At 35.0% G+C, this 18,485-nt stretch overlaps 1 protein-coding gene across 1 annotated transcript in view; it reads right to left on the bottom strand.

Moving 5' to 3' along the window:
- AHRR (aryl-hydrocarbon receptor repressor) overlaps positions 1-18,485 on the bottom strand; it is a 256,083-nt gene that overhangs the window by 206,780 nt on the left and 30,818 nt on the right. Inside the window, exon 3 of the mRNA XM_031946073.1 lies at positions 15,559-15,740. Within this exon, the coding sequence (XP_031801933.1) occupies positions 15,559-15,740 (182 nt within the window). The remainder of the gene's footprint in view (positions 1-15,558; positions 15,741-18,485) is intronic.

Here is an 18,485-nt window from a genome sequence, read left to right as displayed (position 1 = left end):
CAAAGAGGTAAAAGATGGTCTTTGCTTTCCAAGAGCTCAAATTCTTCACCATCCCTTCCCACAGTACTCATTTTCTCCCTCCTTTCTTGCCAACTTTGCTTTATTCCCTCTAACTTTGTTTCTGCTTTCCTTTCTCTAGGGCCCCTTTTCTTACTTCTAGGAGAAAGGAATAACTAGGGAAAAGGGGAGAAAAGAGAGCGGTCAGTAGTCAATCACTTTGGTGACGGGTTTACTAAACCCAGATGGTGCTGATCTAAAAAAAGGCTGAATCGAAGAAGTAATTGGTAGACAAAATTTTGAACGAAAAGGACATATTTTGGCAGATAAGGTGTGAGATATTTAAGGAGAAAGGAATGACGTATGATGTATGACATGTATAATGATGTGAAGACAGGAGAGAGTAAGATTCACTCAGCTAAAGCTAGCATGAGAAACCACAGAGAAGTATATGTTAAAGGTAGTTAAATAAAGGAAGGAGTCCATTAATGAAAGTTTTTTTTTTATTATTTTATATTCCCTGAAGGATTAGGCTATGCTTTTCTCCTAACATATAAGGATATTTGAATTGCTATAAGAATGAGTCCAATTCTTGCCCTTCAAAATTTGATTCACAAATATTTATGTATGCATAGGATTGTATGCACAGGATTGAGCCAGGGGCTGAAAACAAAGGAACAAAAACAAATATTATCCCTTCCCTAAAGAAGTTTACATTCTAATGGAATATATTATTCTATAAGAAATGAGAAGCAGGTTGATTTCAGGAAGCCTGAAAAGACTTACATGGACTGATGCTAAGTGAAGTGAGTAGAACCAAGAGAACATTGAACACAGTAACAACAAGGTTAGATGATGATCAATTGGTTAGATGATGATCAGTTGTGATGGGACTTGACTCTTTTCAAAAATGAGATGATTCAAGGCAATTCCAATAGACTTGTGACAGAAAGAACCATCTGCGTCTAGAGAAAGAATTATGGAGATTGACTGTGAATCAAAGAATTTTTCCCTTTTTTATTGTTGTTGTTGTCATTTGCTTGGTTTTTTTTGGTTTTTGGTTTTTGTTTTTTGTTTTTTTTGCTTTCTCATGTTTTTCCCCTTTTCTTCCGATTTTTCTTGTGCAGCATGACAAATACAAAAATATGTTTAAAAAAATATTTAACCTATCTTCTTAGTGGTTCAGTGACCCAAAGCAATCCCAATAGACTTTGGATGGAAAATGCCATCTGTGTCCTGAAAAAGAACTAACAAAACTGAATATAAATCAAATATATACTATGTTCACTTTTTTCTGTTTTTTTCTCTCTCTCTTGGTTTTTCCCTTTTGCTCTGATTCCCCTCCAATATAATTCATAAATCAATGTGTAGAAAAAATAAATAAATTTACTAGGGAAAAAAAAGCTTTAACTTTATCAGATTGTTTGCTGTCCTGGAGAAAGAAGGGAGGGGGAAAAAAAATTGAAACACAATATTTTGCAAAGATAATTGTTGAAAACTATTTTTGCATGTATTTGGAAAAAATAAAATATTTTTTTAATTTTAAGGAAATGGTGGTAAATAAAGACAAAACAAACAAACAAAAACAAACAAAAAGCAACTCTATATCTGTATCTCTGTATCTGAGGGATACAATATACCCACAGATAAGTAAATATCAGATAAGTCATGACATGAATACTAAACTACCTTATTCTCAGGAATTACTTGAGTGAACCCATCCTACTTTGATGTCAACTACGATCAGGTCAGTTTCCCAGAATGTCCAATTTGCACAGAATGAAGTGAAACTGGAGTTTCATTATCAATCCATTCATCTTGTCTCCAACTTCTGAGATAACCTTGATGGAAACTTAGCTTTCCCAGACTGTCTTTTAATTATAGTTAAAGTCAATTATAATGTGAACGCTCTGAATCATGTTTTCATACAAAAAGGAAGTTAGCTTTCCCAGACTGTCTTGATTGTAATATCTTTAGATGGCTCTGGGACTTAATCAGCCAGGTAGATTCCCCATGGCTCCTTCTTGATCTCTCCCTGACCTTTCTCCATCTTCTCCCTGGTTCCTCCCCTTACTCCCTAGATCTTGCCTCTGCTCCTCTGAGACTGTAAAAGTGGTATTCCCCAACAGCTAATTATTTATTCACCTAAGACTCTGTTTTGCTTAATCATAATTGATTAAGCCTATGAAGCTGTGATGGATGGATTCCTATGACATAAATTCTTTGTGACAACTGAACTGTTATGCTCTCCCAAATCTACTTCATATTTCTGACTATATATAACTTAATATGGAATGGCACCTTTATACATCTTCAGGTCATGGTGGGACAGCTCCACAGAGTGGGGCTAAGAGCTGGTGGCAAAGACCTAAGTGTCCAACTTAACTTATATTCCCTCTATTTCCATCTTTTTTTCTCTCAAAGAGAAGAAACAAATAAAAATAAGTTGGCCTATTCTACTTTGGGCAAAAAAGCAGGGAAGAAGCAGAACTTTAGAATATCCTCAGAATAAAAAGGCCTTAGAACAAAAAAACAAATTCTGATCCTCAAAAGTCATTATGGAATTGAGGTAGTCCTATGATAGTTTATAAACTGTCAGAAAGTTTTCCTTGATTTACATGAACTGATACTAAGCGAAACAAGCAGAAGCACGAATATATTATATATAGTAACAAGAGTGTGCCATGATCAATTATGAAAGACTTGATTCTTCTTAGTAGTTCAGTGATTCAAGGCAATTCCAGTAAACTTTGGATAGAAAAAGCCATCTGCATTCAAAAAAAGAACTATGGAGATTGGATGTAAATCAATATATGCTATGTTCAATTCTCTTTTCTATTTTTTTCCCATTTGTTCTGATTTTTCTTCTCCATGATTCATAAAGAAATGTGCATTTAAAAAGCTAATGTACATATATAACCAGGAAAAATAAAACAATTAATAAAGAAAAAAAGAAGAAAAATTTCCCGTAGTCAGGACTGTTGGATCACACCTGTATTCTCTGATGCTTCAGGAGGTTGAAGCTTGTGGAGCATTTGGGCTCAGGAGTTTTGAGCTAAAGTAGGATTGGCAGCTTAGTGGTGCAAGTAAACAGACTCATCTTCTTGAATTCAAATTCAGCCTCAGACACTTAATGATGCATTTGAGATTTAGAACCAAATGATGAGCTTGATATAGGTACCAAATGTTGGGGTTTGGTCACATGAAGAATTCACACTGGTCTTTCTTTTTGCCAAAAGATACATTTATTTAGGAGATGAGGTTCAAGAAAAATGAAGGGATACAACAGACACCAGGAATGGTAAATATGAAATAAAATTTGGGAGAGCAATAGAATTACCAAAAAAGGAGTTTGGAAGAATCCATTAAAGGAATGCGCCATGAGGTGGGAGTACTCCATTGACTGGCAGGCTAAATCCCAGAGGGATTTAATACCCTAAAAGAGTTAGCTCTAAGAAGGAGAAAGACACCATGAAGCATAAGGAAAAGGAAAGGAGAAAAGACACCTCAAGGAAAAATGAAGTAGCAGACTAAGCCAAAAGGAAGTCAGCAAAGATGGCATGGACCATGGACAAATTTATAGGGGAAATAGGGGGAGATTTGACATAACTTGCATTTCTTACTAGACTCAGCAAGGTAGAGCTACCTACCCATGATCTCCACGGAAGGTAGGACTGTAAAGTTGAACTGATCCCCCTCAATGTCATTCTCTGCTTACCTCAGAGATTAATTTTATTTGTACTTCAGGCTCTCCCTGCCAACTCCAGTGACCCAGACTTATCACTTACTAGCTGTATGATCCTGAGCAAGTCACTTAACCCTGTTTGCCTTTGTTTCCTCATCCCTAAAATGAGCTGGAGAATGAAAAGGCAAAGTACTCCAGTATTTTTGCCAAGAAAACTCCAAATAGAATTAAGAAGAGTTAGACATGACTGAAAAATGACTGAACAAGAACAAGGACTAAAAACTAAGCGAGGATCTTTTTCAGTGTAGAATCAATAAGGAAGGATGAACCAGTCCTGGTCTGAAAATGGAACAGGTCAGATCTTCTATTCCAATAAGCATCTGGATTGGGTCCATGAGTGCCACTATACTTCAAGTGTGGATGAGGTAGGAAAGGAAGGAAGGAGGGAAGAGAAAGGATAAGAAAGGAAGGGAGGGAAGAAGGGAAAAGAAGGAGAAAAGGAAAGAGACTTGGAAATTTAATGAGCACATAATAGCTGTTTTCTATTTCATATGTAAATGCCACATATATTTTTCAGTTGTGCTTGTTGTCTCCCCCATTAAAATGTAAGCTCATTATAAGATGCAATTGTTTCATTCCTGGCATTTGTACCCTGATGGTTTTCTAGGTCCAATAAGTATACCATTGTCTCACATGATATGACATTATATTTAAATACAATATAGCAGTAACCATGCCCCTGGGACGTCTCTTCTTCAGGACTGTAGAAATTCTCCAGTCCAAACTACCACCCAATGCAGAAATCCCTTCTACAGCATCCTTGATAGATTCAACTACTACCTGACTACATTTCTAGTATAGCCTATTATACTTTTCTAAAGATTTTCCTCCTATGTAATACAACTTTGTGCCCTTCTAACTTCCCACCTCTGGGTTCTAGTTCTGGCCTTTAGAGGTAGAAAGATTCTGGATCTAAATTATCCTTCTACAAGAAAGTCATTCAAATAGTTATAAGAAATCTCAGTCCCTCCTCCCCATCTCTTCTCCTAATAGTTCCCCCAACTATTCTTCATAAAATATGGTTTCCAGACTTCTCACCCTTCTGGTCACCCACTTTAGACACATTTTCTTAAAGTCTGATGCCTAAAATAAAGCATTATACTTTAAAAGTACTGATTCAAAAAGAGAACAGCAGAACTGTGAGTTCCTCTCACTGAATCGCTATAATTCTATCAGTCAATCAGTAAACATTTATTAAGTATCTACTATATGTTAGGTATTGTACTAAGTGCAGAAGACATAAAGAAAGGTAAAAGGCAGTTCTCGTTCTCAAGAATTTCATAGTCTAATATGAGACAACATACAAACAAATAGGAAAAAACAAACTACAGACAGGACAAATTGGAAATAGCAGAAGACATGAGCATTAAGAATAATAAGGAAAGGCTTGTAGTGAAAAGTAGGATTTTACCTGGGACTTGAAGGAAGTTAGGAAGAAAAGTGAATGCAGGAAAACATTCCAGGAATAAAGAACAGAAGTAAAAATGCCTTGAACTGTGTTCACTTTTATTGTTAGCCTCCCAGATCTTTTTAACATGCAAACATGAAAACAACTCATCCTTATTTGTCCAGTTAAAAACAAAGAAACAACCTAACAAATCATAAAGGCAAGACTTTTATATATCTCCCAGTTAAAAGTTTATCTCAATTAATTTTGGCCCAGGATTTCAGACTGTCATCCCCCTTTTTGAATCCTGATTCTGCCATCCCCTATATCAAAGATTCCTCCCAGCAGGGCACAATTCAGAAATTTGATAAGCAGAGATTTCTATGTCTTAATCCAAGTTTGGGGCAGGGAGGGGAGAGAGAGAATATGTTAAGTAATAGAGTACTGCATGAGTACAGGAATTCCTTCCAACCCTGGGATTCTATGGTATTATGCGTGAGAGGGCAATGGGAAAAACATTCTGGCACTATACCAGCAAACTCCCTCAAGATTGCTATTATTCATTAATCGACACATTTTGGATATAGCTGTTTACTCAACCATGAGCCTATCAAACTGCTCCATTATCCAGCTCCTATCTGTACAATTTAAAGAGTTACATGAGACTTTTTCATCTTAAAAAAAAAAAACATTGCCTGGTTCTCCTTTTGTCAATTAATAAACTATATCAAAAGAGAAATAAATTTAGTTGGGAATAACCGGTCTTTAGGGAACACATGATGGCTTCAAGGAAACTCTTTCCAAAGTACTTATAAACCATCTATTTGGTAGTGTATTCTAGAATCTCCCAGAGCATAGCTATTAAACTTGCTGGCCAATAGTTTCCAGAATCTACCTTTTCATCTTAAAAAAAAAAAAAAGGTATTTTTCTAACACTTATCTTAGGTTTTAAATCTCTCTGAATGTCATTTGTTCTACTCTTCACAACTGGAAAGTTATTCCAATGGAAAAAAAATTAGTAATCGAATGTTTCTGCTTTTTTGCCTGTCTTTTTAATATTATCTTGTGTAATAAGCATTGGGTCTACCCTTCCCAGTTCCCCTGCTTGTTCCTAAGGAGGCTCTGAAGAAAGTTGTTCTTTACCATGGCATTCGTGTTGCCAACTTCAGTTCATTTTAGGCTTTACCATCCAAACAAGAGTTCAGCAACTTAACTCCTGCAAATACCCCAAGCATCAATTCTTGATGTATTGGGCTAAGTGCAGAGGACATAAAGAGAGGTAAAAGGCAGTTCCTCATCTCAAGAATTTCATTGTCTAATATGAGAGACAAATAGGAACAGATAAGCTATAGACAGGACAAATTGTAAATAGCAGAAGGCATAAGCATTAAGAGTAATAAGGAAAGACTTGCAGTGGAAAGTACCCAATTCTTATCTGTGCATTTTATCCACAAGTGCAAAGTCTCTGGGGACATTGTAAATTGCCACACCAAAATCAAACCCAATGAGGTAGACAATATAAAAACTTTAAACTATATATGTAAATGCATATATTTATAGCATATATATATGTGTGTATGTGTGTGTGTGTGTGTGTGTGTGTGTGTGTGTGTGTGTGTAAACCATAAATAAGATATGTATGCAAGCTAAACTGGAGATAATCAACAACAAAAATATCAAAAACATTCTCCTATTTTGTCAACTGATTTTATCGTTGAGTTGTTAGTCATCCGATTCTTCATGATCTCATTAGAAACCCATTAGGGTTTTCTTGGCAAAGACTGGAGTGGCACTGGAATCAGGCATTCACTGAACAGGCAATAAACATTAAGTAATAATGATCATTGTAAACAAATAGGAGACGGTTTGTAAATATAAAATAAAAAATCCTAAAAAACTCTTTTGGTTAGAAGACAATAATGTGATTATTTCTTCTTATTTTTTAAAGCCATAAAAATAACTGACATTTGCATAATGATTTATATTTACAAAGTGTATTCCTCAAAGCAATAATATTATTATAATAACTATTATTTTAGAGGCTGAAAGTAACTGGGAATAATCAATGAATACATTTAAAAAGCAAGCATTTGGGTTAGGTATACAAATGCAAAGTCCACTGTTAGCTTACTATCTTATATAAGTTCTTCATCCAGAAACATAATAAAATTGTCACCTATAGTGAAAAAAGCATAGTGAATCCTGAAGAACTCAAAAATCCTTTTTATTATAAAAAGGTTTAATTAACCTGAAAGCAAGATCCTAAATCTAAATCTCAGATGTTTTTAGACCTAATCCTCATTTTACTGATGGGAAAACTGAGTCTTGGGGAGGTTGTGATTTGCATAAAGTCATACAAGCTGTAAACAGTTATAAACAGAATTATAGTACCTGCTTTCCACTTTAATTTCTGGGCATCTAGAACCTGCAGCAGCTAGATTCCAATATATCCAAATCCAGAGGAAGAAAAGGATTGAGATTTTCCCTCAGCTTCTCTGGGAAACTGAGTTATTATAGGGAGACTAGAATGAAAAAAAAAAGTTTGCAAGTATCTGGAGGAACTAGCAAGACTCAATCGCTTTTCTTTCTCTTTTCATCAAAAGGAAGTTACAAAAAGAAATGGAGATCAGAAAAATAGGCCAAACCACAAAGGTTTCCAGGCTGCCCAAACAAAAGAAATTGGGCTGCAAAACTTCAAAAGAGCTGTTTCAAAATGATAAGATTCAATTTAAGAGAAGAGCCATCTCTGTTCACTACATCTTTGTAGGAACTGAAAATCAGTCACCTCAACTGAAACACCACCACTTTACCACCTCCTGCAACTGAAAGAAAAGATTAACAACATAGTTGGAAGCAAACCCAAACAACAAAAATGAAAATTTTTTCAGATATATCTCTAAATTAATCTCGGGGAAAAGCAAAGGCAATTTGGATTACAGAAAAAGAAAGACAAAAAGAATCTAGTGCTAAGACATCATCTCACACATAGAGAAAAGTATGAGTAAACCTGTTTATTTTCTTCCTAACAACACTTTATCTGAGCATCCTATAACATACAGGCTCTTCATTCTCAAAATCTTTATATCAATTTTCTTGTATCTCTTTCCCTTTCTATTTTCAAATCTATAATTCAGCTACTCTTCCATAAATTCAAATTAATCAGTTCATTTTAGGAAACCTTGAGAATCACAGAATATTAGAACTGGAAGAAACTTTGTGAAATAACTGACTGCCTGGAAGTCTAAATGTCTGAATGAATGAATTAATGAAAGAATGAAAGCATTTATCAAGGGCTTACTATGTAACATGCACTGTGCTAAGGGCTGATCAACCAGTCACGTTTTTTTTACCTTTTTGTGTGCCATGAACACCTCTGGAAGTCCAGTGAAGAATAAGTAATAATGCTTTAAATGTACAGAATATAAAGAATGAGAAAGAAAATCAAATATAATAAAATAGTTATTAAAATATTAATTTTTAAAAGTTCACAGAAGTGGCTAGAAATTGGAAACTGAGTGGATGCCCATCAATTGGAGAATGGCTGAATAAATTGTGGTATATGAATGTTATGGAATATTGTTTTGTAAGAATTAACTAACAGGATGATTTCAGAGAAGCCTGGAGAGACTTACATGAATAGATGCTAAGTGAAATGAGCAGAACCAGAAGATCATTATACACGGCAACAACAAAATTATACAATAATCAATTCTGATGGACTTGGCTCTCCAACAATGAACTGATTCAGACAAGTTCCAATTGTTTAATAATGAAGAAAGTCAGCTACAACCAGAGAGAGAACTATGAGAAATGAGTGTGGAACAAAACATAGCATTTCCACTTTTTCTGTTATTGTTTGCTTGCATTTTTGTTTTCCTTTTCAGGTGTTTTTCTTTCTTTCTAGATCCGATTTTTCTTGTGCAGCAAGATAACTGTAGAAATATGTATACATATATTGGATTTAACATATACTTTAACATATTTAACACGTATTAGACTACCTACCTTCGGGGGGGGGGGGGGAAGGAGGGGAAAAATTGGAACAGAAGGTTTTGCAAGGGTCAATGTTGAAAAATTACCCATGCATGTGTTTTGTAAATAAAAAGCTAAAATAAAAAAGGAAAAAAAAAGAAAAAAGTTCACAGAGCTCAAATTAAGAACTCCAGACTTAGTCTGTTGTACTTTTTCTATTCTTTCTCTTTAGATAAAGAAATTAGGACCAAAAAAATAAAGCAGTCTACATAAGTTCACAAAAAGTATTATGTGGCAGAAACAGTATTTGAATCCAGGTCTTCTGACTCCAAATTCAATTTCTTTCCATCACACTACACTGACTTTATCAGCCCAATCTATTGATTGTAAAGGGAAAGAAGCAAGAGAATGTAAATGTATCAGCATAGAAGCCTTTCCTACTGCTAGAAGAACATGTCAACTGAGGATCACAGTGCTTATGTCATTTAGAAATGTAATCATGACCACAATGTAGCTTACTTTCCACCATTAGCTTTTATACCCATTCTTGGCTCTCTTCTTGACTTATTTATCAGTTTTATTGTGTCCCAAAAGATGGTATATTGCAGCAAGGGATATTAATTAAGTACTGAGCTAATCAATTAATCATCAACCATTTATTAAGCTCCTATTATGTGCCAGGCAATACACTAAGTGCTTAAAAGACAAAAAATCATCTTCTGATCTAAAGGAACTCATCATATTCTAGTGGGGGAGGAAAGCATGAAAATAGCTGTGTTCAAAGAAGAATCAAACCAGTTAAATTGTAGTTAACAGAGAGAAGGCACTAGTATTGCCAGAAAGGAAGGGGACCAGCTCCAAATACTTGGTCATTACTACTACTAGGGACAAACTAAGCTGAGAGTTGATGGTTATTATAGTGTTTCTTAAAGTGAGAGAAGGAATGCTAATGGGGTTGCAGATACCAAGCAGTAAAGCTGTCTGATGGGAACAGCAGCAAAAGTGGGTTTTAAAATTAGCCACTGAAAAAGCGGCTTCATCTTCTCAGTTCAGAGAAGTTCAGAGTTCTCTAGAGCATTAAAGCTCAAGAATGAATCCCATCTACACCTTCCCCATTAAGTGGTTTGTCCTCAGTTTACCACTTCCAGTTTTATCAGTGATCCTTCATTTAAGAGCAGCTGAAAAACATGGAGAAGAGAAATTAATCAACAAGTATTTATTAAACACCTACTATGTGCCAGTAACTATACTAGATATTGGGGATGGATAAATAGACAGATGGCCAGACAGACAGATGATATAGATATAAAGAATGAAACAATTCCTACTCTCAATAAACTTATGTTCTAATGAGACAGACAAATTAGAGTTATTTAGCTCCAAAGAGCTATTTAGTCATGTTAGCATCTACTTCAAAGCCTAACTTACAATGGAAAAAAGCCTACAATAGCAACTGGACCAAGAGGAAAAAAAAAAAAAACCTCCAAGTGGAAAGTTTCTTCATCTGAATAACTACCAGAATCAATAACCGAGTTGGCTACATTTTCTATTTGGGTAAACAGGTGATAGAAGATCTCTAAAACTCTGAAAATTTATAGACCTCAGGAAAATTTAAATTTCTTACTTTAAATTGTATGAGGAAGCAAAGATCATCCAGTATGTAGGTAGAACTGCCACCCACCCAATTCTACCAGTTCTAAAGGGTCTTGTAATACCCCATTAGCACTTGGATGTTTCCTGTACGTAGAGGGGGATGCAACAAGGGTGTACCACTTACACTTCTGTCTTCAGCAACAGACAAAAAAGAGCACAAATAAGTAAATCATTTCATAGTATATAAGTTGATAATTTTCTAGTTTTATTCACTGCATGAAGAAACAATTCATAGAAGGCAAAGCCAGCCCAGAGAAGAGGTTGAGTCATCCAGAAAAGAAAAGAGATAAATGTGATGAAAACTAAGAGTCCCAAGAGTAAGATGTATCATATTGCATAAGACAATTCTAAGGAAAGTTATTTTGAAAGCCTGTTAACAATCTTGAAAAACTTTCCTATGTAGATACAGAAATATCTAATTCTTTTATCATCTTTGAAGCTAGCTTCTCATATACTATATTTCTAGTCCTTACTGAAATGATGAAGTTGCTATATGCATGTGCAAATCTTAAACTAAGATATTAGTAATTATCACAACATGGAACATTATTACATTAAAGATCAGTCATTGAGAGGCCACCTAGTGGTAAAGAAATTGTCTGCATTTACTCCTTTCTGGCATCTGAATACAGCTTCTCAAGACCATTGATTGTTAAGGTCTAAACCAATGGTTTCTTTGCGTTTTATTTGTTTTGTTTTGTTTTTTTACATCAAGGGAAATGTGAATACCTTAATAGTATCAGATTATTATTCTTAGAATATTCAAAAGGAAAGACAGTCTATCTAATTCATCATTTTTCATCTACATTCATTATTCTGCTACATTTTGCTATAAAATCCAATTAACATATATGTAACGGGCTTTATTCTTTTTGTTATTTAAGTAGGAGGAGGGGAGTGAGAGAGAAAGAAATCTGAGCTAAAAATAAAATAAAAATGAATTTTTTAAAAACTTTTAAATTAACATTTACCCCTTCTCATTTTTATTATTAAGTCAGTTATATTAAACCTTAAAAGTTATCCAATTGAAGACTCAATACTGATGTCTTCTTGATATTATCATCTGCATTTTCTGGATAAATGTAAATATCATTGATAAATTTTAAAATGTTACAATCTGATAATAACCTCAGATTCATAAACTTATGGGCTAAAAGCTAGAAAAGATCTTAGAGGACCAAGCTTCAGATCTTACAAATTAAGATAGTGAGGGCCAAAGAGGTTAAATGACTGACTATAGCCAGATAACATAATGATAGCTGTTGTTCAGAAAAAACTTTGGTATTATCTGGATAAACTTTAAAATTTACACTAGATGTAGAAAGAAATGTAGCATAGAGGGTTGTGAACTGTATGACAGCAGACTGATAATTATTCAATGGGAAGTGGTTTTTGCACCTAACATTATGGCACAAATCTCTTGGGTTTGGCCATTCAGGATTTTTTAGCAATAACACAACAATGTAGAAGCTTGGATGATTCCTGTATAAGATAGAAAGACCATTTTCCAAAATTATTTAGGCTTAATTATGCAAAGCAAAGGGCCCTAAAAGCCCCAAAATAAGAATTTAGGATGAGCCAGAGACTAAAATACTGGCAGAATCATAATCTAAAGAGATTTGCATCCAAAGAGATCTGCATATCTACCAACCAAGCCAGAAAATGGTACTACGAGGTTTTACAAGGCCCTTTAAGGCAGCAAATGGTATCTCCAGGGTCACAATTTACATTTTGAGTAAAACAAATATTACTTTATTATCTCAGGGCAGCCACCTAACTGTGGTCTCAGCCATGGCCCAGAAAATATTAAGGGCTAGTAAATCAAAGGGACCCTCAGAGTAGTATAGTAGTATATCAGAATATAGAACAGACTGCCCAACTATAATGTGAGTTCTGGTGCATGGCCATAGGGAAGAAGCCATTTCATCTTTCCCAGATCTTGGGTCCTTCGAGTATTAAATGAAGGGATTGAATTAAATAGTCTTTAAGGGCTCATTTGGCTCTAGGATTCTATGATTTTCTGTTCATAGGATCTGAATATAAAAAAAAATTTAAACAACAATAAACAACCAAACCCAGAAAATTGGAAAATGAGAGAGGGAGTATTGTGGAGGTCTAAACTTGGTGATCTTTCTATTACACACTTGTTACTTTCATATCTGGATTTTTTCATTCCTATTTACAAATCAGGAAAATTTTTTTAAAAATGTTCAGATTTGGAATCCAAGGACCTGCTTTCTAGTTGCTACTTGTAGGACTTGGACCAATTCACTCTCTCTCTCTGGGGCTGTTTTCTCCTCTAAATAATGAAAGTACTGCACCAGATGACCTCTGAGGTCCGTTCTTTTTCTACAATCCTCTGAACTTCCAGAATGAGCTTAATGTGAACGTATATCCAAATATAGGAAAAGTTTATACAAGGAAAAACAAGCAATTTTCATGTTGTTACTAAAATTATCTTTTCCTGCATCTTTTCTATGGGGAGAAGTTTAATAGGACTAGTCTATTAAATGTCTACTGAATTCACATGAAGAACTAAAAGACTAACTATATCTACTTGGAAAATTGCCTTCCTTGTCCCATCCTTCGGACCAACAAGGGAAACACTCCCATCACCAGCTGCAAATCACAGTTACCAAATGTTTACCTAAAATTTAAGTCCATGAAAAGAAGAAAATTTTACTGAGGAACTTCACTCCCGGCCATAGTGGTAAAGGGTAGCTCTCCTCGCAGCAGCTGCACATTTTATGTCATGAAAGACTCATATGGAAACTTACTTGGATTCCTGGGCCTAACCACAACTGTGGCAAATAAAACTGCTCATCTAACCCCCCAGATAGCAGTCTCCTAGAAAAGCATGACATCTCTTTGATGATTTGAATAAAAAATTGCCAAGTTAGTCTTCTCATAAAAATAAATCCTACCCACCATGACCAACAAAAGAACATGGGAGCAAATATTTTAGCTAAAATGTCTAAAATTTGTCTGTGTCCTCAATTCCCATGCCCTCTTATCCCTCAGCAACTGGACCTGATCTATATTTATGGATTCATCCCAAACTCATGCCATACCCAAACTGAGAATTTCAGGGCATGAGGAGGCTTCAAGGGTTGAATCAAAAAATAAAATCAAACCCTCCACTGTGAAGAGACAAGAGACAGTTCTGGAGAGGAGAAGGGTGAAAGGAAAAAAATTGTTAAAGAAAGGAAAATTGAGAGTCATAATGAGCTTTACTTTAAAGCAAATCTAAACCACCAAAACTATCCCAGAACTTAAAGTACCTACATGACATCTTATGAATCATTTTATAGCCTGGGCTATATTTGTATAATTATTATACATCTTAAAGTAAGAATGGAGTCGGTCTTTGGTAGAAGAAGAATAAGGTGAATTTTTTCTTAATAGGAAAATTCAAGCAATAAAGATTATGTCCAAGACCCAAAGGATTCCCATAGATTTGCTTACCTTAGGAGCAGACATTTTTTATTCTTTTTTGTTTCCAAATCACTGACTTGCCCTCTCCTAAAAAGTCTTCTATCCTATTCCCATTTCTATAGTTTTAAATTTTCTCCTTCATTTTCTTTCTTCTATTCTTCATCTCCCAATCCGAAATTTTCCTATTATCTACTAATGTCTCTATAGTTCAAGAGATTCAGTCGCTTCTTCCAACTGAGACATCTTAGATCACCTGCATCTGTAAATCTGAACATTCCAAGACCTCTACTTCACACTGTCCAACTTCTCCAAAATGGCCAAATAATGGTTACCAACAGCTTCCTGTATCATGTCCCATCTAAGCTCTATTCTTCAAATTTCACCCATCACATGAGGAAAATGAAACTCAGAAATGCTAATAAACATTTCATGACATAGGAAGCGTAAAAACAAGATCCTATACCTTATAGGATCATCAATTTAGAGCTAGAAGGAAAGATTCAAGATGAAGAAACTGAGTTATGAGAAAAGTTAAATGATTGCCCAGAATCACATAACCCTCATCTCAGTGACTCCAGTCACTTAATCACTGAATGCTTCAATGTGCTCTACTATAAAATGAGAATAAGAACATCCCTTTCCTCATAAGTTGTGAGAACCTAACGAGCATTAGGTAGCACAGTACCTGGAACATAATAAACATCTAATCAATGCTTCTTTCCTTCCCTTATGTCCTTCCCCTTCCTCCCAGGTTAACTACTATTAGTAAACTATATCAGAGCCAGGGAGTCTTGAGTATTACATAAAGAAATGGAACAGATCAAAACACAAAAAGGCTGCTGTTGTATGCACATTTGATTTCTGGTACCCAGTGGATGAAATTCTTTTAGAACACCTTAAAGTAGCTGATGTATCTAGATCAACAGCTAACACTTTTGTTAATTGTTCCAAAGCATTGCCAGGATCATGTCACTCCTCCATACAAAAATCTTCTGTCGCGTCCCCATTGCCTATAAAATGGCTTTTAAATTCCTGACTTGGGCATTCAAAACTCTTCTTAGTCAATCTCCCATGACATCACCAAAAGGGAATGTAGAGAGCAAAAAGGAACAGGTCTAAGACAAAGCTTTTTGGAGACACCCATGTTGAGCCATAATAACATCAGAACTGATTCACAAGAGCAACACTCATCATCCTGATGTTACCTATCCATGGCAGAGACCTTCCTGAGGAGTGCCTTTTTTTTTTTTTCATAAGGCATCAAAACCCCTCTGGGGACACAATCTCTCTTCCCCCGAATCTACAATTACAGCTTTGGGGATTTATGTTCCCACTAACAAAAAATGGAAGAGATATGTACAAGTCTTACCTTGAAAGAAGCTTTTCACCCTGAGATAGCTGACACTGAGGCGTAAGACTGAAAGCTTGTCCAGCTTGGAAATGATGTCAGGTGGAAAAGGCAATAGACTGGCAAGATGATCAAGCTCTGCATTCAAACGATCTCGGTGCCTTTTAGAAGGATTGGATTTTTCATTCCCCACAGCCGGCCTTCTGTGGAAATACAGGCCAAGCATCAATGATCACCCTTTTCATTATGTGCCTTTGGACATTAACTGGTCAAATGCATGAAATAATTATTTATAAACATCTTTTTTCCCCTATAGCAAGTTGTTTAATGTCTATCAATCCTACAAGAAAACAAAACAAAACAAAACCGTAATCTTAGCAGTTAATTCTTTTTTTAAAATTATAGCTTTTTATTGGCAGAACATATGCATGAGTAATTTTTACAACATTGTCTCTTGAACTCACTTCTGTTCCAACTTTTCCCTTCCTTCCCTCCACCCCCTCCCCTAGATGGCAGGCAGTCTCATACATATTAAACATATTAAAGTATATCTTAGATACAATATATTGTAGATCTACAGTTCTCTTTTTGCACCAAAAAAAAAAAAATGGATTCTGAAGCCAAAAATAACCTGAGAAGAAAAACAAAAATGCAAGTAGTTCACGTTTATTTCCCAGTGTTCCTTCTCTGGTGTAGCTGATTCTGTCCATCATTGATCAATTGGAATTGAATTGGATCTTCTCTTTGTCAAAGATATTAGAAGTTAATTCTTTAAAGAAAGCTTCATAAGCTGATCTCAGAAAATCCTGGAAAGATCTACATGAACTGATGCTGACTGAAGTAAGCTGAACCAAGAGAACATTGTGCAAGTAGATGATATGTTGCAGCTATGATGGACTTGGCTCTTTTCAACAATGGGTGATTTTCAACAATACTGACTAAAGTGAGCAGAAACAGGAGAACATTGTAGACAGCAACAGGAAGATTATGTGATGGTCAACTATGATGGACGTGACTCTTTTCAACAATGAAGTGATTCAGGACAACCCCAATGGTCTTGTGATGGAGCACAGAGATCTGCATCCAGAGAGAGGACTGTGGGGATTGAGGGTGGATCACAATATAGTATTTTTACTTTTTGTTGTTGTTTGCTTGAATTTTGTTTTCTTTCTCATTTTTTCCGTTTTGATCTGATTTTTCCTGTATAGTATTATAAATGTGGAAATATATAGAGAGTAATTGAACATGTTTAATATTTATTGGACTACTTTCTACCTAGGGGAGGAGGGAAGGAGAAGGGAGGAAAAAAATTTGGAACACAAGATTTTGCAAGAGTGAATGTTGAAAACTATCTATACATGTGTTTTGAAAATAAAAAGCTTTATTTTAAAAGTTAACGTACATGTATAACAAAAAAACCCAATTTTTTAAAAATTAAAAAGAGCCAATGTAGTGATTCAAGGCAGTTCCATTAGACTAAGGATGGAAATGTCAGTTGCATCCAGAAGAAAAACTATAGACTATAGATCAAAGCAAAATATTTTCACCTTTTTGTTTGTTTCTTTCTTTGTTGTGGTTTTTTTCTTTTGGTCTGATTTTTCTTATATAACATGACAAACACGGAAAAAATGTTTGAAAGGATTACATATATTTAGAATGTATGAGATTGCTTGCTATCTTGAAGTGGGGAAGAGGAGGAGAAAGGAGGAAGAAGGGTTTGAAACCCAAATTTTGCAGAAATAGATGTTGAAAACTACCTTTACATGTATTTGGAAAAATAAAATGCTATTTAAAAAAATAAAGATTTAAGGGATTAAAAAAAAGAGTTCTAGTTTTATAATATGCAGGGAGCCAGCAGAAAATGGAAATGGTGATACAAAAATCACATCCAAGATAAGCTGATTATTATAATCAAATACCTATGATGAAAAATGAAAAAGAGAACTACAATGATGATTTTTCCATCATGCTCCCAAGACTCTCAGCATCCTTTATGATCACTTCAATCCTGGAATTCACGCGTCCTTAACCCCTGGAGTTCCTCCCTCTGGCTGGAAAAGATAGGAATGTAGAACTCCTCCCAGAAACTTCATTTAAGTAGGGTAACCTGGTCAGCCATTTCTTCATTTTTCGCCTGGCTGCACTCCTCTGGACTTTACCCATCCTCCTCCTCCCTCCACCCATGCTAAATATTTCCTCACTTCCCTTGTTCAATTTCCTTTTCCTTGTTGTCTTCCCCTATTAGATTATAAGCCTCTTGAAGGCAAGGACTTGTCTCCCTTTTTTCAAATTTTTTTTTAATTCCCAACACTAAGCACATCATATTTCATATAATAGGAACTTAATAAATGTTTCTTGACTGACTGATTTAATGCTACACCCACTTCCTTGGTGAAGGACTAATATAAGAATTGTTTATTTGAACATTCTTTTTTTTCCTCTGTCAAACCACAGTTAGTACTATTGTATACTGTTACTCAATGTCCCTTTCTAAAAGGATTCATGTGATACATTTCTTGAGTTTAGTTTCAAGAAAAATTTTGTCTAAAAGTGATTTTATAAACTTCTCTTTTCAGAAAATGAATTTGATGTATTTCCCCTTTTGCCATAAAACTTAGAACCTGATTTCATATTCAGTTACATTAAGTAATTCATCTTGAATGCTTGAAATATCTAATTCTTTCCATTTGTTAAGGGATTATTCTGTTTAATCCTGAAGTGTCTACATGGCATTGCTTATATATAATATAGGCTATTCTTGGAAGAGGATGGTTATAAAAAGTAAATAAATAAATACACAAATGAAGAAACAATTTAATAAATGAATACAAGTCTGATCTGCAGAACCTTAACTAGAAATTATTGCACCTGGGTCAAGTAACAAGAAAAAATACAATGAAAATATCACTCATTCATAAGACAGAGGACCCGAGTTAAACTCTCTACTC

The sequence above is a fragment of the Sarcophilus harrisii genome, chromosome 1, assembly GCF_902635505.1.
Source record: "Sarcophilus harrisii chromosome 1, mSarHar1.11, whole genome shotgun sequence".
Classification (NCBI taxonomy): Eukaryota; Metazoa; Chordata; class Mammalia; order Dasyuromorphia; family Dasyuridae; genus Sarcophilus; species Sarcophilus harrisii.
Note: the sequence above shows the minus strand (reverse complement) of the source record. Positions and strands in the feature narration are given on the sequence as shown.